This window comes from Penicillium concentricum, assembly GCF_028827145.1.
Source record: "Penicillium concentricum strain IBT 3081 chromosome Unknown utg000001l_segment0_segment0, whole genome shotgun sequence".
Taxonomy (NCBI): domain Eukaryota; kingdom Fungi; phylum Ascomycota; class Eurotiomycetes; order Eurotiales; family Aspergillaceae; genus Penicillium; species Penicillium concentricum.
In genome coordinates this window covers 2,392,311-2,410,448 of record NW_026622754.1, presented here as the reverse complement: position 1 = coordinate 2,410,448, position 18,138 = coordinate 2,392,311, and the positions used below count along the sequence as shown (strand labels likewise).

General features: G+C 48.0%; 7 protein-coding genes across 7 annotated transcripts; 5 read left to right on the top strand and 2 right to left on the bottom strand.

Annotated features, from left to right (window-relative positions):
- Positions 1 to 118: 118 nt before the first annotated feature.
- On the top strand, positions 119 to 3,120 carry N7517_000907 (Short-chain dehydrogenase/reductase SDR; the record flags this gene model as incomplete). The annotated part of the gene is made up of 10 exons (XM_056718637.1): positions 119 to 494; positions 587 to 759; positions 812 to 1,046; positions 1,126 to 1,280; positions 1,330 to 1,352; positions 1,638 to 1,785; positions 1,971 to 2,177; positions 2,230 to 2,404; positions 2,454 to 2,807; positions 2,858 to 3,120. 10 exons carry the CDS (start codon positions 119 to 121, stop codon positions 3,118 to 3,120), a joined length of 2,109 nt encoding a protein of 702 aa, XP_056582772.1.
- Positions 3,121 to 3,536: 416 nt separating this feature from the next.
- N7517_000906 (MBL fold metallo-hydrolase) lies at positions 3,537 to 4,740 on the bottom strand (the record flags this gene model as incomplete). The annotated part of the gene is made up of 3 exons (XM_056718636.1): positions 3,537 to 4,125; positions 4,192 to 4,332; positions 4,391 to 4,740. 3 exons carry the CDS (start codon positions 4,738 to 4,740, stop codon positions 3,537 to 3,539), a joined length of 1,080 nt encoding a protein of 359 aa, XP_056582771.1.
- A 593-nt stretch (positions 4,741 to 5,333) lies between these two features.
- Positions 5,334 to 7,098, top strand: N7517_000905 (Major facilitator superfamily domain general substrate transporter; the record flags this gene model as incomplete). The annotated part of the gene is made up of 6 exons (XM_056718635.1): positions 5,334 to 5,573; positions 5,625 to 5,903; positions 5,956 to 5,996; positions 6,052 to 6,764; positions 6,814 to 7,022; positions 7,072 to 7,098. 6 exons carry the CDS (start codon positions 5,334 to 5,336, stop codon positions 7,096 to 7,098), a joined length of 1,509 nt encoding a protein of 502 aa, XP_056582770.1.
- Positions 7,099 to 7,702: 604 nt separating this feature from the next.
- Positions 7,703 to 9,811, bottom strand: N7517_000904 (flavin-containing monooxygenase; the record flags this gene model as incomplete). The annotated part of the gene is made up of 5 exons (XM_056718634.1): positions 7,703 to 8,313; positions 8,367 to 8,622; positions 8,682 to 9,042; positions 9,102 to 9,343; positions 9,395 to 9,811. 5 exons carry the CDS (start codon positions 9,809 to 9,811, stop codon positions 7,703 to 7,705), a joined length of 1,887 nt encoding a protein of 628 aa, XP_056582769.1.
- An 845-nt stretch (positions 9,812 to 10,656) lies between these two features.
- On the top strand, positions 10,657 to 12,934 carry N7517_000903 (fungal specific transcription factor domain-containing protein; the record flags this gene model as incomplete). Its single annotated transcript, XM_056718633.1, has 3 exons — positions 10,657 to 10,796; positions 10,948 to 11,908; positions 11,969 to 12,934. 3 exons carry the CDS (start codon positions 10,657 to 10,659, stop codon positions 12,932 to 12,934), a joined length of 2,067 nt encoding a protein of 688 aa, XP_056582768.1.
- A 542-nt stretch (positions 12,935 to 13,476) lies between these two features.
- N7517_000902 (alpha/beta hydrolase) lies at positions 13,477 to 14,591 on the top strand (the record flags this gene model as incomplete). Its single annotated transcript, XM_056718632.1, has 2 exons — positions 13,477 to 14,369; positions 14,426 to 14,591. The coding sequence occupies 2 exons, from the start codon at positions 13,477 to 13,479 to the stop codon at positions 14,589 to 14,591; spliced, it is 1,059 nt and encodes a 352-aa protein (XP_056582767.1).
- Positions 14,592 to 15,314: 723 nt separating this feature from the next.
- N7517_000901 (flavin-containing monooxygenase) lies at positions 15,315 to 17,351 on the top strand (the record flags this gene model as incomplete). The annotated part of the gene is made up of 5 exons (XM_056718631.1): positions 15,315 to 15,610; positions 15,671 to 15,952; positions 16,010 to 16,167; positions 16,220 to 16,837; positions 16,885 to 17,351. 5 exons carry the CDS (start codon positions 15,315 to 15,317, stop codon positions 17,349 to 17,351), a joined length of 1,821 nt encoding a protein of 606 aa, XP_056582766.1.
- Between the last annotated feature and the right edge of the window lie 787 nt (positions 17,352 to 18,138).

Sequence of the window (18,138 nt, the reverse complement as noted above, 5' to 3'; positions counted from 1 at the left end):
CAGCGAGACAGGCTGGAGCTATAAGTGACCCAGCCAAGGTCTGGAGTTCTCCGTGTAACATTTCGATACCTAACCAGCACCTGAAATCATACTCCATACACCTACAATTTAGTTGAAAATGCCTCTTCCCAAATATACCTATACGGGCCCAATCGACCACACCGTGGTGCCCGATCTAGCCAATGCCAAAGGCAAATCCATCATTATTACCGGAGGCGCAAATGGAATGGGAGAGATCATGGTTCGCGCCTTCGTTGAGGCCGGCGCGTTCGTCACTTTTGGCGACCTCCACCCCCGAGGAGAAGATCTCGCTAAGGAGCTGAATGCGAATGGTGAAACCGCCGCGTTTGTCAAGTGTGACATTACAGACTGGGACCAATTGATTACACTATTCGAGACGGCGAAGACCAAGAGTCCGCATAACAGCGTTGATGTTGTCATTGCAAATGCGGGAATCTCGCGTGCATCGGGTGACAGTTTGTGGAACCTCGATGGTAAGTCGCTCTCTATCTGATAACGGAAGTTCAACATACTCGAACTTTAGTTATCTTTAGGTATGTGGAGTCAAGGCACTGACAGTCGACAGACCCCAATGGAGCTCCCACCAAGCCCAATCTCAATATCGTCCGTGTCAACATGGACGGGACATTCTATACTTGGAAACTTGCAGTTCATTATTTCAGAAAACAGGCAGATACCCCGGACCGAGACCGATGCTTCATCATGACCGGAAGCATGGTCGCATACATTGATTCACCGGTAAATTTACCATCTGAGCCTTCCTTGAATTGCTTAACTAACAACGCATTAGGGAAACTGGGAATACACAGCCACCAAGTACGGCCTACGCGGCTTCATGAAGACCGTGCGTCGAAGCAGCTGGGAACAAGGAATCCGAATCAACTATGTCGCGCCATGCTGGATCAAGAGTGCTATCCGGACCAAGGAGTACGAAGCTTGGCTAATTGAGCGCGGTGTTGAGTTTGGCGAACAGGCCGATTGCGCCGGTGCAATGATGCGCATCGCCTGTGATAAGTCCATCAATGGTATGTCGACTTATCCTCCATGATTTGTGCCCTGTCCTTAGACAAGACATAATGGCGATATAATGGCTAACTCTACTAGGACGCTCACTCATGATTACGCCGAGGAGCATAGCCAAGGAAGGATTCATGGACGTAGACAAGGAAGACTATTCCGACCCCAAGGACGCGTACTTCGCGAAGAAGCAAGCATCCCAATTAGTCATCATCGAAGATAAATGGCTGGATGATTATAAAGTGAGAATTTACAAAGATTGAATCGCGTTTCATTGCTGACTATCAGCAGAGACAGGGTCAAGGACGACCAGTGTGAGGGGCAAATTTATTATAGTGTGACATCTGGTATAGCCTTGGAATTAAATTCAATGCGAATTGCTTCGTTGCACAGTAATTATCATGGGCCCAAACATTCTGCATGTAACGTCTCTCCACTTCAGCCCCCTCGGGGTGTTCAATAACCCCGTAAGTCTCCATACGATAATCCGGGGAATGCTTCGGTCCAAAGTAAACGACCATTCGGTATGTCCGGCTATGCCGGCACCGCACAGCCGAACCGCAGATCCTAGTAAAGAGTACCAATTGGGACGACTCTAGTGCATATACATATAAAGCGGGCGTAATCGAGATATCAGCACCCAACAAGTTATACAAGATATATCTGCACATCATGACACTTCCTGCAAGCATTGACATCCCGTCGTCCATGTACGCATGGAGGAAGCACAAGGGGAACCCCGAGCCTGTGAGTACTCGCAAATTTACCATGAGTAACCATTGCTGACAACCACGCTGGTCTGGGAAGAGGTTCCGGTCCCTGCGACTCCCAGTGGAGGATTTTTAGTGAAGCTGCTAGCATCTGGGGGTGAGTATTCGATTTTTGGCCCAGCCTCCGCGCTTTGGAAAATGATGTTAACATCTGCTTGTTAGTCTGCCATAGCGACCATTCACTTCTCACAAGTGAAAAGCAGCGTCCATGGTTCCAAGAAAAATACACACTGGTATGCTGATTATGTCTGGCTCCTCCTGACCTGGAAATCCGATAGGCTGACCAGGTGTCCTCGTTTCAAGGGCCATGAAGGATGCGGTGAGATTGTGCAGATAGGGGAGGAAGTGAAAGACGCGGGTTTCAGCGTGGTAAGTTCTGCAAGCACACCTCGAGATACAACAGGTCTAAGAACCTACATAGGGAGATCGAATTGCGACTATAGCTGTCCCTGGCTGTGGCTCAGAGGACTGCCCAGAGTGCTCACGGGATCTCGCTCAGCTGTGCGAGCAAGCCCATCACGCCGGTATTGGCCAAGATGGTTTCTATGCACCATATGCCGCACTAGACCTTCGTGCAGTAGTCCATGTCCCGGAAGGTTTGTCTCCATGATTATCTTGTCCATCTTGATCTAACAAACTTTGCAGGAATTCCGTCCTCCGTAGCTGCGGTGGCAACAGATGCTGTCAAAACGAGTTATCACGCCATCGTGAGACGTGCAGAGGTCAAGTCTAACGAGACAGTCTTTCTGTTTGGCCTTGGAGGCCTCGGGTTTAATGCGTTGCAAATCGTTCTGCATATTGGGGCTCGAGTCATCGTTTCTGATATCCGACAAGAACGGTTGGAGGAGGCTGCAAGGTTTGGTGTTCCTCGAGAAGATCTAGTGCCAGCTGGAAAGTCAGTACAGGATTTCGTGCGTGAGAATGGATTGCAGGGCAAGATTGATACCACGTTGGATTTTGTGGGCACACACCAGACTTTCCAAGATGCACAGAATATTGGTAACTATATATTGAAAGGCAGCTTGTTTCCAGCACTGACCATTTGATAGTTCGCAGAGGAGGAAAGCTTTTGTGTGTGGGTACTCTGGATGAGGAGAACACAATCGACATGAAGATTGGCATTCAGAAGAGACTGAGCATTATCTTCACATATGGCGGGCAGTGGAGAGATCTGAAGGAAGTGCTTGATTTGATTTCGAAGGGGATAATTCAGCCACAGGTTGAGACTGCTGCCTTGAAGGAATTTCCCCAGGTTTTGAAGGGTGTTTGTGACGGAAAGGTCAAAGCCCGGGTTGCCTTGTTGCATGAGTAGCATCGCAACATATCGAACAACATTATTTCGTTATACGAGGCCATATTTGAATGTATATATCTCATGAATCGGGTGAATTCTAGTACAAGCTATTCAACCTTTTTTTTTTTTCTTCAAGTCGTTTCTCTATTTAAACGATGTCGCTCGATGAGCAATAAATTGCCTCCAATATTCCGGCTCAAGTAGGTAAATCTTTCGATGATATTGTAACATTTCGCTATATTAAACGAGATCCAAAGGTGTGATATATTCTTCTGAAAGAATTATAATCTGAAATATAATTAACCAATGTGGTTATGGGTATGGAGAGCGTACGCAAACCAATAGAGGAGTATATATTTCCGCACTGTCTGATGGAATATCATAACACAGTGATAGCATTATAATTCTCATTTAAATCATAAAAAGGGTCCCTTTTACAATCCTTTCGACTTCCAAAAGGGTTCCAGATCCCGAAACCATGTCCACTTGACGTTCTGGGCCCATCCTTTCTCCTTCCAATCATTGAGACTCAATGGAAAGTGATCCACGCCATCCCTGACGCTTGAATCATGTGCAATAATAACAAATATGTTCTCGTCACAGTCCAATTCTTGCAATTGGTCACGAGTCTTTTGCGCAAGGGGGATATCATGACCGAAACACATCTCGTACATCGTATCTGTTGGTTTCCTTCCTCTGGTGTGCTGCAAATCATCGAAGACACTGCCGGGGCAGAATGGGACCTCGCTTTGTGCATTATACGGATGTGGAGAGATTGACGCGGGCACGGGGAGATACTTCGATGGTCGAAAGATGCCCGCGTAATGACAGATATCTCCTCCCATCATGACAAAAGTAGGCGGATCTACAGTTGTTCTTGCTAGACCGCAAAGATGCCCGATTGCATGTCCTGGGCTGTCTAAGAGGTAGAAAGATCCATCGCCGAAGTAATCGACAGCGGGAAATTTCCCAATGCGCAGGCCATCTGGACCATCAAATTGAATCTCGCGTAGCGATCGACCGCTATAACGAGTTAGATTCAAAATCCCGAAGACCTTCAACTTTATGCGTAATGGTAGCAAGACTTACGCATAATCGCTCTCCCGGATAGGAGATTTGGGATTGGCAGGATAACCAGGCAACATGGCATCCGAGAACCCGGATCCCACAATCAACTCAGTGCTACTAGGGAAGCTGGATGGGTCTCCGATATGGTCCCAATGCCAGTGGCTGTAGACAGATTATTAGCTTTCTGTTGAAGAAAATCCTATGCCTCAGAAATAAATACCTCCAGATAACCGCATTAATACTCTCTCCAGAGATGCCATTATCTTCTAGGATATCGACCACATTCTTTGATACTTGTATGTCGTAATTCGTGGTTGGTATATAGTTTGCCACAGTGGGAGCATAATTTTGATAATCTTTCCGGATTCCAAGATCAAACACCAGCTTTTGACCTGAGGGATGTTCCAACAGGAACGTCAAAACGGGTCCGGGTTTCTTTGTTTCCACACCAGGCACAGGGGGTTCCATGAACCGTTTGATGATAGCTGGCCCGAAATTGACCGGGTTGATCATTTTCACGCTCACCACCTCCTTGCCAGGAGGCAGCTCGATGTGTGGTCGACTTGCCATATTTGCTTGAAGTTAGAATCTTTCAAACATGGAGCGGATATGATATTCCTGCCTTTTCTTTATGAGACGTTGCGGTCAATAAATTGTGGGGAACTCCCCGCTCTGGAGCGGCATCGGCCTCGAGCACTATCGGTATTTCCTGATTCGGATAACCACGACTACCACGACTCCCATAGTCCCCTATGCCTTCGGCTGAAATTTCCAATTCTCTGAATCTTTTCAGCCTTCCAAGATTTGAACTCGTATCCGCGCTTCCCCGCATTTAGGTCCCCGCGTTTTCGGGAGCTAGACGCTGGCACCAACTAGTCATGGACAGCCGCACGGTTTTAATAAAACTTTCGGCTATACCATCGGTAATCCTGCTACGGATTCTCCGTCGGTTGTCTTATTATGCCTACATGATAATCCCAATACTGTCCCCAAGACGGAGCTCAATGACGCCCAGAGATTGGCATTGCTCAGCAGCTCCGTGTGGATCTGTTCCCCAGGATTTCAGTACGATATGTCCGGGGATAAAAAGGGGCTCCCAGCCATTGCCGTGAGGCTTTCTTTGGTTTTCTACCACACAATCTGATTTGATTCAGACATTTATTATGAGCTCAATCAAGGAAGATGTCTCCCATGTTTCCAATGGCGAGGAAGGAGATTTGAAAAAGCTCGACACCGCGCACGGTGATGAAGCGATCAAGGTCCTCGCGGTGTATGAGGGTGATCAAACCTGGACTCCAGAAGAGGAGAACAAGCTGCGCAGAAAGATCGACATGAAGCTTTTGCCTGTCCTGTGCATCACCTACGCATTTCTCTACGCCGACAAGGTCCTGCTTGGACAAGCGGTATGACCATCTCGTCACCTATAATACTCCAGGAACTAATCATCTCTGCAGGCTCTTTTCGGAATCAAAGATGATCTGCAGTTGAACAGCGGAAATCGCTTTTCCATGGCTTCTTCCATCTTCTACCTTGGCTTTATCTTGGGCGCTTATCCGGTCACCGTCCTGGCTCAGAGGTTTCCCATTGAACGGGTTGCTTCGCTGGCCATCATCGTTTGGGGGACAACTTTGATTCTCACACCTGCCTGTACGAACTTCCAGGGATTATATGCGCAAAGATTCTTTCTTGGCTTCACTGAGGCTGGTATCAGTCCAATTTTCATGATGATCGTGGTATGTATCCTTTGCTACCCCCATCAAACGACTGTGGCTTACCGTGCTCTAGGGTGGATGGTACAAAAAAGACGAACAGTCTCTGAGAATGGGGTATGTTTTTATACCAAAATCGTGCAGGCTTGGCCTCTAGCTGACCCCCTTCTAGTGCCTGGTACTCATGCACAGGCTACGTATCGATTTTCTCGCCTCTTGTCAACTACGCACTTGGGCACCTCGGAGGAGCTTTCGCTCCATGGTTCTATATGTACTTTCTCGCTGGCGGTCTCACCATCATCTGTGGTGTCGTGATCTACTTCATCCTCCCCTCCGATCCTATCCGAGCCAAGGGCTTCAACGACAGAGAGCGCTTCATTGCGGTATCTCGTATGAGAACGAATAACTCTGGAGTCAGAAACACGCATTTCAAAGGTGGACAGGCTGTTGAGCTTCTGACCGATATCAAGTTTTGGCTTATTTTCTTCTACGCTCTGTGTGGTATGTTTGCCAATGCGCCCATCTCGACTTTCCAAGCTATCATTATCGATGGATTTGGCTTTAACCCACTCAACTCCCTGCTTCTCATGATACCTTCTGGCATTTATGCCGGTACCATGATGTTGATCACAACATATCTCGCGTACAAATTCCCTGGCTGGCGCGCATATCTCGTCATCATGGCCCAATTGGTAACGATGACTGCTGCCATCATGCTCTGGCTTTTGCCTCGGTCGGAACTTGGAGCACTCCTTTTTGCCTGCTACATTCTCACCACCACCGGTGCTGGATATGCAGTTACAATGGGCCTTTTCCTTGCCAACAACGCTGGCTATACCAAGCGATCGCTCGCTTCCTCTGGATTATATATCGGATACTCGCTCGGTAGGTTATCTCCCACAAATATGAAAGTGCTGTCACTGATCTCCACTAGGCAATTTTGCAGGACCCCAGGTCTTCCGACACGAAGATTCACCTCACTACAATCTGGGATTCATCGTGGTGGTTATCACGGCGATTATTGCTGGTCTCTTGGTGTTGGTGTATCGCATTCTCTGCTCGATGGAGAACCGCCGTCGCGACAAGATGGGAACCGTTGAAGGCTTTGAACATGCCTACGAGGATGATCTGACTGATAAGATGGTGAGTGACCCTACTCACAGTTTTATTTCATTTATTGACAGACCCACAGAATATGCAATTCCGATATTCGTTGTGAGAGTAGCGACGCTTGGGGGATTGGAGGTAGTTTGGTAGTGGTTTGGGGATTTTGAAGTACAGTAGGTAGATTATTTAGTCTTGACCTCAGGAGAATACAATATTTTGTCTATAGTGGATCTATGCAATACGTTTTCAAATATCCGCATAATTAATGGTCATCCTTCAAAGACCTGTCTGCAGCCCCCTTCCAGTTCCCCGCTCCTCTGACAATTCAGATTCCTGTACAATGGGGTAGGGAATGTAGCTAGCAAGCTCGAGTAGTTTCATAATGTATCCATGCAATATTCCTCGAGATCTAGGGTCAGATAGATCAGTATTTTACCAAGATGTTGTGGTGTAGATGTCATCAATCTGGCTCGTCTTTGATCCGTACTAATCAGCAAAGCGGAAAAATATATTTCACAATGTTTGATTCTCGACTCTTATTTAAGCTGATGATCAAGTTTATCCGAGTAAATGACTGGATCATAGAAACAGACACAATCTTGAACAGAGTAAACGTAAGAAAGTAGGTATATATTCAAGTTTCGGACTATATAAAACAAACATAATGACTCAGATCGTGGAATATCGACGGGCGGAATACATCCTCAAATGGTCATCTATTTCGCCACCCAGCTCATATCATTACTAGTAGACTCCTCAGGACCACCTTTAGCAACCTGCACATACCATCCCAGATCGGCATCCGGCTTCATCTCCCACTCAGTGAATCCATTTCCAAGGAAGCGGAATGGATTCCCCGAATTGTAGGCAATGTCATAATGTTCTGAGCGGATCTCGCCGAGCAGGCGGCGGAACAGGATGGCACTTCCTGCGAAAAGATGCGTGACCCGGCCGTCCACGGTGCCTCTCTTATACCAGCTGCGACAGGATCCGGACCACACCAAGGTCTTGTGAATCTCGTCTTGATATTTGCCGAATGCGTGCACGGAGGAGGCCTTTGGAACCATGTATTTGATGTCTTCTGTGGCGATCTTCTTGATCATTTTGACAAAGTAGTCGCCTGTCCAGTTCAAGGCCTCGACAAGGGATCCGTGTCCGCAGAGGCAGTTGGGGCCGGCCATTGTGAAATAGTTGGGGAAGTCATCGGTTCCCACTGATAGATAAGAGGTGGGTTCATCCTTCCATTTCTTGGCGAGGTCAACTCCGTTTTGGCCAACTAGTGGATACTGAGGGCATTTGGAGACGTCAAAGCCAGTAGCACAAACCACTGAGATACTATGTTAGGAATTGCTGAAATTGGAGGGCAAGGGAGAAACTTACAAACATCGCACTCAAACTCTTGCCCGTCAGCAGTGACAATACCCTTCTCGGTGATCTTGGTAATTGGGCTGGAGGTGAGACTGCAATTCGGCTTTGAGAATGACTCCAGGTAGCCAGGGCCCGGGGTCACACGGCGGCAACCAATCTCCCACTTGGGGATAAGCTGTTCGCACAGCACAGGATCATGGTTGAGCTTCTCGGCCATCTGGGCTGATGCCAGCGCCACGGTAGTCTCGTTGGGCTCTCCTTTCATGAACTATATGATGTCTGATATTAGCTTCGGTCAGGTAGAGGGGTGGAAGGCTGTCATCTTACCAAGCGGAATGCCTTGTTAGTACGGTGAATAATTCCTTTGCGGTACTCCCGATGTTGAACAGGATCACGGAAGCTCTCTTTTTCTTCTTCAAGGAATTCCGGGTTGGTGTCTTCGGTTTCTCGCCCAAGATGCTTTGAGGGCGGGACACGATAATAGACCCAAGCTGGACCCCGAATAAAGTTGCGCACCGTGGTACCGGGTAGTTTGGTCATTTGAGGTACAATCTGGATTCCAGATGACCCATTGCCAATCACAGCTATGCGCTTGTTGGAGTAATCAAAGTCATGGTCCCATCGTGCAGAGTGCGTAACATGACCTTTGAAATCGGAAAGTCCGGTAATTTTGGGCCAGGCAGGGCTCCTATCGAGATGTTAGTTCAGCTTCTCCTTAAGTTCACATGAGACCGGTTGAGTACGTACACTAAGTTACCTTGACCTGAGATCAAAATGTCACAGAACTCATCACGCTCGACTCCGCCGTGCTTCACAGTAACCTTCCATTTTCCTGAATCTTCCTGCCAGTAGGCACCGACAACCTGAGTTTCTAACTGGATATCACGATCAAGGTTCCACTTCTTTACTGTCGACTTGATGTATTCTTGAATCGCAGGTCCGCTGGAATAGAAGCGGGGCCAGTCTGGGTTAGGGTCGAATGGGAAGGCCTGAGTATGTCAGCAGACCATCTACATCAGGAGCGGTTGTCATAAACTCACATAGATATGGGATGGCACATCGCATTGCACGCCGGGGTAAGTATTGACGAGCCACGTTCCTCCGATATCGCTTCGACCTTCGAAGATCGTGTGATCAACAAAGTCTTGAAGCTCAGGGTAGGCATGTTGGAATTTGTGCGCAAGCACAAGCCCAGAAAAACCGGCGCCGATCGTGATAATACGTAGTTTGCGAGGGTTTAGGGCGTATTGGTCATTGAATGGAACTGTGTGTTCCTTGAGCCGGTCGTTAGTCGTGGATTTCGGACCATCAGCAGGTTTGCCGTTGATATGGTCAGCGAAATGCGCACGCAAGGTCTCTGGGAGGTCCTTCGCGTCTTTGGGAGTGAAAGCCGCAGGGACCTTACCATCCGCCACGGGTGACGTTGGTAGGTCTGGGGTCACGATTGATGGTGCCATTGTCGTGGGAAAGTGGTCTCAATGGAAGATGAAGAGGGGGTAGAAGATCCTAGTTGAACTTTTGATAACCCGAAACTTCTCTGGTCAAGTAAGGCGATCGGCAGATTGGACTTCTTGATGCATTTCGATGTCGCAAGTCCCCAACTTTATACTGGAACAGGAATGCGGGAGACAAGTCCCGCTATGCGTCCATCCCTGCCTGCTCAGGCCAAGAGGAGGGCATTCTGTGCCGACAGAGCAACTCATCCCGCCCCACCTGGCGCCGTGACTTTACTGAAGCGAATTGCATGCCGAAGGGTTCAATCGTATGTGCAGCTAAAGCCAAGGCTGGGGTAGCCGAGATGTCCTGGCGAAAAGGGGCTAGCGCAGCACGTGCCTCCGGCTATCCCCTTTTGGACACGCCGACATCGTCTGTTTGTTGTGGCTGTCTCGGTTGTGGGGGATAATCTGTTGAACCCGAAGTCTGGTTCGAATGATTATTCTAATTGCAAATAGCCGTGTGATTTCGCTCAAATGAGAATTGGCCGCGCGGCACTAATCGGCCTACAGCTCTCGGCCATGCGAACAAGGATGATTGGAAGCAACATACCCACCCAGCGACTAATTGGGTACACAAATAGTTCGAAGCTCAGCTACGGACTGGGGCATCCCCTTGCGTTCTGAGTGCCAGAACCTCTATTCGATCTCGGGGGGCTCCCCGAAGCCCTCCCCGAAGCCCACATTCCCACTAGCGATACCCACGTGGCATAGTACCACAACAATATCTCTCTCAGCGATCTTCAAATAACTTTGTTGAATGATGCGGATGAGACCAGCTTCTGGTACCACATTCCGTGGCCACGACGATGACTGAGTCGCAGTGGGTGCAATCTGCCCCCGGAACGGAGAAGCGCAAACGCGCCGGACTCGCATGTATCTCATGCCACTCTAAGAAGGTTAGACGTCACCAAACATCCCTCTATGGAGGTTTCCACGTACTGAAGAGGTATCGCAGATTAAATGTGATCTCCAAGCTAAGCTACTTCAAGCCCAAAGCGGTTGCAGCAACTGCACGTCAACAGGAAGAGTCTGCAGGTAGATGTCTCCCCCCATAAATTGTCTCTCAAGCGTCACCAAAGCTAATCAATGACCTACAGTCCTCGGCCATCTAAGCGTGAAAAAGGTCGATTGCCTCCTGATACTGAACAATCACCGGTTTCTGCCATTCCTGCCGATCCTTGCGGCGACGATCGGGTCAAGATTGCATCTTCACACTCCAGTGTAGCGCAAACTGATGCTAGCATTGGCTCTGGCGATGTGTACATGCATGTAGGCCAAGATGTCTCACCGCATAGCCTAGCTCAGCCAAGCTTTCTCGACTTCGATTCAGGGCTCCTTCCACCTCCCGAGCGAATCACCTTCAACACAACTCAGGCTACTCAAGTACCTGAGCGGCCTAAGTCTAAAAGGGCACAACTTGGCAGCTCCCCGCTGGTGGTGGATGCTTGGTCATCGGGCTGGGCACCGTCATCCCATGAGCAGTCACATAAAATTCAAGAGGAAGTCGTATTGCGTCCAGATTATGGTCCAGCAAAGAGCAGCACTAGTACAATCACACATGATGCTGTAGAATCAGCGGCGGGATCTGAGAAGAACGACCCGAGTAGCCCTATCGGTTTACAACCGGATCTGCGTCAAAGCTTTACGGAAACATACTTTGAATACTGCTACACCTGGTGTCCAATACTCGACAGAGCGACCTTGTCGAGGGAACTTGCAGAATCACCATTGCTGGATAACGCAATTGCGACATTAGGGAGTCACGTTCGTCCCCCCCTGATACCACACGCAGGGCCAGCAACTTATTACGATCGCGCACGGCGACTCTTCTATGATGAAGAGGAGGAAGACCTGGTCGCCACCCTGAAAGCTGTCTCCCTCTTTTACTGGTGGGCACCCCGACCACCCTCGGTAACACACAGACACTCATCCTGGTGGTGGACTTCTGTTGTCATTAAACTCGCGCAACAAGCTGGCTTTTATCGCGAGTCCATTGCCAACGTGTCTAGACATGGAACCGAGCCATATATTCTGCGGCGAATATGGTGGACTGCATTTGTGAGTGTATCAATTCTCTCCCATGGTCTATTGATCAAAGAAACTAAACAATTATTTTAGGCCCGAGAACGTTTGACCGCGATCTGCCAGGGTAAGCCGTGCCTCATAGACCCCGAGGACTGTAATATACCACCACCATCTGTGCAAGATTTCCCCGATCTGGAAGATAAGAACAAAGCCGAAGTATTTGTGTATTGGGTTCGGCTATGCACTATTATTGGGCACATCGCCAAGAGACTGTCACGGTCGGCAAACTCATCGTCGACTACAAAATCCTTCCCTGCAGATTTGGGCCAAGACCTTATTGACTGGGTTCGGTCACTTCCACCCCATTTACAGCTTCGAATTGGGTCCCGCCATACATTGAACTTTAATCGTGATGTACACCAGCTTCATCTGCCTTATCTCGCTGTAATAATAGTCCTTCATCTGACGAGATCGTCACAATCCCTTCCACAGGCTTTGCCACCCGCTACGCTCGCGGGATCCTGCATTTCCCGCATTCTCAAGGATGTTTTGGTGAGGAGTGAGATCAGATCTTTGCAGCCAATTACTTGTTGGTACGTCGGCATGGGCTTTATGGCTCTCCTGCAAGCATCCAGGAGCGAGAGCCTCAAGGACGGCGCCAGTGCGGACCTAGAGATTCTGGCTCTCTCCATCAAGGAGCTGAAAAATATGTGGGCAACTGCCGGTCTTTTTGAACAGACTTTTGAGCGGCTACGATCGAACGACAAGTCCCTGGACTCGGAGGACTTCCCCAATCGTCACTTGGGAAATGAACAATCGGCTCGAGCTCTGAACTCGGAGGACGAAGTGTTTGAAAGTGGTATAGACTGGGTAGATTACTTCCCTTTTGTCTCCAGCCAGACGAGCGTCGTTGCCGGCAAGCTTCTGGTTCAACAAAAGGAAGAGGCGGGTTTCATTTTCTGGGATGGTTTGGGTGACATGGCCTCCGACACGATTCCCAACTATCAGGACTTTATGGAAGGACTTGAGAGCTGGGCTGATCCCAATTCCTTCCTGTAGTCTACCTTGGGAGTAGTCGCATTTGGTGATCCCATGTTATGGCAAAGGGACAGCGTCGGCTACCCCTTTTTGGAATCCTATTTGATTGGTCATCTAGTTAGTGCTTCTATCCAATCAGTCAGAACACAAGCCTTGATTCAACTACATGCACAATCCTCCATAAATGGCGAGTCAGCTCACCCAATCACTCTTTTCATCTTTATTTGCTCTTATTTGTGTCCTTTATCTCATTTTATGGGTACTCAAGACTGCCTTATCGGACCATTTTCGGTTTTCAGATACTACTAAGTACAATAGATGAAACAGCTGTAACCGCAATTATTCAGTCATAGTACGACTCCCTAATATATTACCAGTTCCGAGAGCCGGTTTCATCGGTAATTCCGGCATTTGACCAAAGAATCGACAGCAATACAAAGCCTCTTCAAGGCTTAGCGCAATGATTTACAATGTGAAAGCGAGATTAGACCTGAGGTAACGACGCATCAACAATCAACCAATTCAGCAGTACGGTGATTTGATTCATCAAAGCCTGCCACAAGATGTGTGACTTTTCAAAATATGGCATTCCCAGCAAGGAGTGGTTACGTGTGGAAGCCACTCTACCGGCCGCGAAAGAGCAGAGCTTGTCTGAACTGAAGCTCGCCGCCAACGAAGGTAGAGAGCTCATGGCGCGAAAGGCGATGGCTGAGTTTTTGAACCAAGTCTCCACGCAAGATCATCTAATTTCTGGCCGCGATGGCTACAAATTAGAGGCGAGAAGTTATCGTCCAATCTCAGCATCTCCAACTGAGCTCCTGCCCATTTACATGCACTTTCACGGGGGTGGCTTTCTGTTCGGCACTTTGAGCTCGGAAGATGCGGTATGTTCTCGACTTGCTGTCAACACTCAGGTTGTTGTTGTCAATATCAACTATCGCCATACCCCTGAATATACGTATCCAACCGCCTGGAACGATGCCGAAGACGCGTTTCTTTGGGTCTGCGAGAACACGGCTCTATTGAACGGTGATCTGGACAGAATCGTTATCGGTGGAATATCGGCCGGTGCATGGCTCGCCGCTTCTTTGACACAGGCAGCATCAAGCTCAAAGCTTCCAGTCTTGCCAACGCCAGCCATTTGTGGCCAGGTACTGATGATCCCTGCTCTAGTATACACTAAGTGCTATGACTCTCAATTACGTCAAATAAAAGACCCTAGTGTCTCATCGTATTCTCAGAATGAGAACGCGCCAATTCTGAATATGCGCAGGAAGCAGCTCTTTAATGGTCTTTTAAAAGTGGAAAATCCAGATCCAACTGACAAACGGCTGAACCCTGGGCTTTTATCTTCTGAAGACGCGAAGAAGTTGCCATCAACAACTCTGGGGATTGCGGGCTATGATCCTCTAAGAGATGAAGGGCTGCTATACGGCAAACTCTTGGCCGAAAATGGGTAAGCGAATGCTGCACCAAGCTTGATCCCTGTCTCTCACTAACTTGATCTTCAAGTGTACCAACCAATGTCAATGTGTTTAAGGGAGTACCCCACGGATTCCGACGATTCGGCGAGAGACTGTCGGTTTGCAAGCAATGGGATCAGATCATGGAAGATGGAATTCGATGGGCTTTAGCGAAACATTCTACCTCAGGACAGTTTATCATTAAGGAACATTGAGTAGCATCAGAATATTGCTAAATATCTATTTGCGTTGTTGAAATATCTCCTTTCGTCGGGTCTTTAATAGTCACATTTATCAGGCCTTTCAAGTACTATTTGTCTCACCAACGAAGTCGCTCTAGTATGAAGCATCATGACACCTGTGGGATGCTTCGCGCTAGAAGAGTAGAAAGAGACGACTCTTGCCCGGCCGTGTTGGGTTTGAATCCTCGACTCATAAATTTCAGACTGGATGTATCTCTCCTAGACCAACTACGTATCATCCCATGACAACATTGCATGACACGAACAATCGCCTCTAACTTCCACATCAATCCTGAACGGCTCTACAACTTCTCGTTTATTTTCCCTTTCTTTCCCCGTGCCGTTCCCCGGGATTCCCCACAAATGAGCGCGGGGTACATGGACCGATGCCGGACCGTGTCTTCGGCCATGTCGGTTATCCTAATTTGGAAGGCCGTAGAGTCTTTCGGGATATGTTCCGAAAAGATAGCATCTTCTCCGTTTCATCCACACGCATTTGAAAATCCAAGCCGGATATTCGGCAAGAGTTCCCCTCCAATATCTATGTGAAATGTTATTTATGATCACAACGCCATTTTTATAGAAAGAATTCTTCTCTAAAAGCCCGCAATAATATAGACACTAGTGGAAATTCTTAGAAGATCTCAAGTTTCTTACGATACAAGATTTCACCCACCATCATCTCTTGTTTGAGCCATGTCACCACCTTCAGCAATTATGGAGCCAGTGGCTTCTGTTATGAAGACACCGGGTCTCCAAAATGGAGTTAGCAACAAGACCGCCACCGCTCACCAGCATCGCCTCAATCCCGAGTATACCATTGTTGAAGAGCCCATCGGCACCCGGCGGCCACTTCGCGTCGTCTGCCTTGGGGCAGGGTACTCGGGCCTTATGATGGGTATTGTCTTCAATGAACGCATGAAGGATGCCAATGCAGAGTTTGTTATTTATGAGCGAAACGCTGATTTGGGAGGAACTTGGTATGAGAACCGGTAAGTTGGATGGGTTCTAGCGCATTTCTGCGATCTCATTCGCTAATTTGACGGTTATAGATACCCGGGATGTCAGTGTGATATCCCAGCGCATAATTATGCCTACAGCTTTGCTGCCAACCCTGCGTGGCCAAATTATTATGCGACATCAGAGCAGATTCATTCTTACATGAAAGATGTTGCCAAGCAATACGAAGTTGAGAAATATATCCGCCTTCAGCATTCAATTGAATCTGCGATTTGGAATGAAGAAAAGGGAAAGTGGGATCTCCAGATCCGGAATGGTTCCACCCTTATCCGAGACGAATGTGATGTCTTCATCAATGCCAGCGGTGTGTTGAAGTGAGTAATCCCTTTCCGGTTGTCTCTCATGTAGATGCTGACAGCATGGCATTGCAGCAACTGGAAGTGGCCCTCTATTGAGGGACTGGACAGTTTTAAAGGAAGGCTCATGCACTCAGCACACTGGGATTCCAGTTACGACTTCACCGGGAAACGCGTTGCCTGTATCGGAATCGGATCGTCAGGGATTCAGATTGTCCCTAAGCTTGCGAGTGGTACGTTTACAGGCCTAGTCCATCGAGTCTATCAAATAACTAACCTTGGTAGTGGTCGGGAATATGGATTGCTACGTACGAAGCCAAACGTGGATCAGCCCAGCTCCTGGAATCAACGAACCGACAGCGAATGATCCAGAAATGGACAAGGACTATAATTTCGCAGAAAGCACTTTAGAGCTATTCAAGGATCCTAAAGTCCTTCGTGACTACCGCGCTGCCATTATGAACCGAAGAGCAGAGAACTTCAATCGCGTGATTGCTGATTGTGATCTTCAAAAACAAGCTCAAGACATGTTCCGAAAGTCCATGACCGACCGTTTGGGTAACAGTGAGAAGGGAAAGCGCGCAGCTGAACTTCTTGTACCCTCCTTCCCAGTTGGGTGCCGTCGGCAAACACCGGGTCCTGGTTTCTTGGAAGCTATTATCCAGGACAATATCGAATTGAGATGGGATGATGTCTCAAAAATCACCGAGCGAGGAATTCTTACGCGAAGCGGCGTCGAGTTGGAATATGACATTATTGTCTGTGCAACCGGCTTTGACACTTCATTCAAGCCTTCATTCCCACTTGTGGGCCGAAATGGAGTCAACATGGCGGAGAAGTGGGAAAAGGACGTTCCAAAGGCATACATGGGCATGTGTGTGCCAGAATTCCCCAACTACTTTTGTATGTTATTCCCTTCCACCGCAGATTCTTTTTACTTACATGTTTAGGCTTCGTGGGACCCAATTCACCGCTAGCTAACGGGTCACTGATTCTCGGAATCCAAGCAACCGCCGCGTATATCTACAAATGGATGGAAAAGATGCAAACAGAGGGTATTCGCAGCTTCGAGATCGAGGACGACGTCAACGAGGAGTACAATCAGCACATCCAGAAGTACCTTGAACGTACAGTGTGGACTCGGGATTGCCGCAGTTGGTACAAGCGGGGTACCATCGATGGCCCAGTTATCGCCATCTACGGCGGATCCATCTTCCACCTCTTGGAGGCCATGAAGAACCCGCGCTGGGAGGACTTCAAAATGGATCGGACGCCTGAAGCTAAGATCAACCGTTTCTCATATCTGGGTAATGGAACTACTCTAAGAGAGGCCAAGGGAGGTGATATCGGTGTCACGCAAACGCTGGACTTTGATGAGTTCTGGAACCTGTTTAACCTTCCCCGGGTCCATGATTAGAAGGTCTGTGGGGAACGGTGTATATATAACTCCAATTTCTTTGTCTTTTTTCTATTGTGCAATCTCCAAGTTCATGAAATAGGTACCTAAACATTCTGCCCTCGGGACCTCGGGACTTGGAGCCTTTCAAATAGTACCGAGCAGTGGGGCTTAGTTTTCTTCCGATCTAGTATCATCGGCTATATTAGCTATATCTCTATATTTACAAACTACTCCGTACCTTGATCCCCATCATGTCGAACATATCACGCAACTTTTGATCACTACTTTATTTGTTTTTCTATTATGAGATTATGGTACTATGGAGAGCCCTTTGTTCTATTAGACTCGAACATAAAGAAGGGATAGAGCAGCCGCGAGTGTTATATATATTTCGAGCATTCATCACGTAGGAATATATATATATATATTCAACAATCATGTACAGCACTATAAAAGTTACAGGAAATCTTCCTCTCAGTACGGAATTAGTTCCGCTGTGCCTGAACTGCGAGTCTGACATCACACCCCGTAGCTATACCTAGGTACCTCCCTAGGTGGTTTAGAACCTTAAAAAAGGTCACTAAAATCGATTAGGAAGTCGACCCACTCCTTAAAGTTGTTTGCTCGCTATGCCTACCCAGAATAGGCTTAAACACCGCACTGTCGGCGCTGTGGTTATGGTACAAGATCAATAACCGACGTGGAGAAAGATTGGCGAATTGCCGACACATGGGGTCAATGTACGCATAACCTTTTGGGAGAGATGTATGATAGCAATATTAGATGAATGTAATGAAAGGGAATA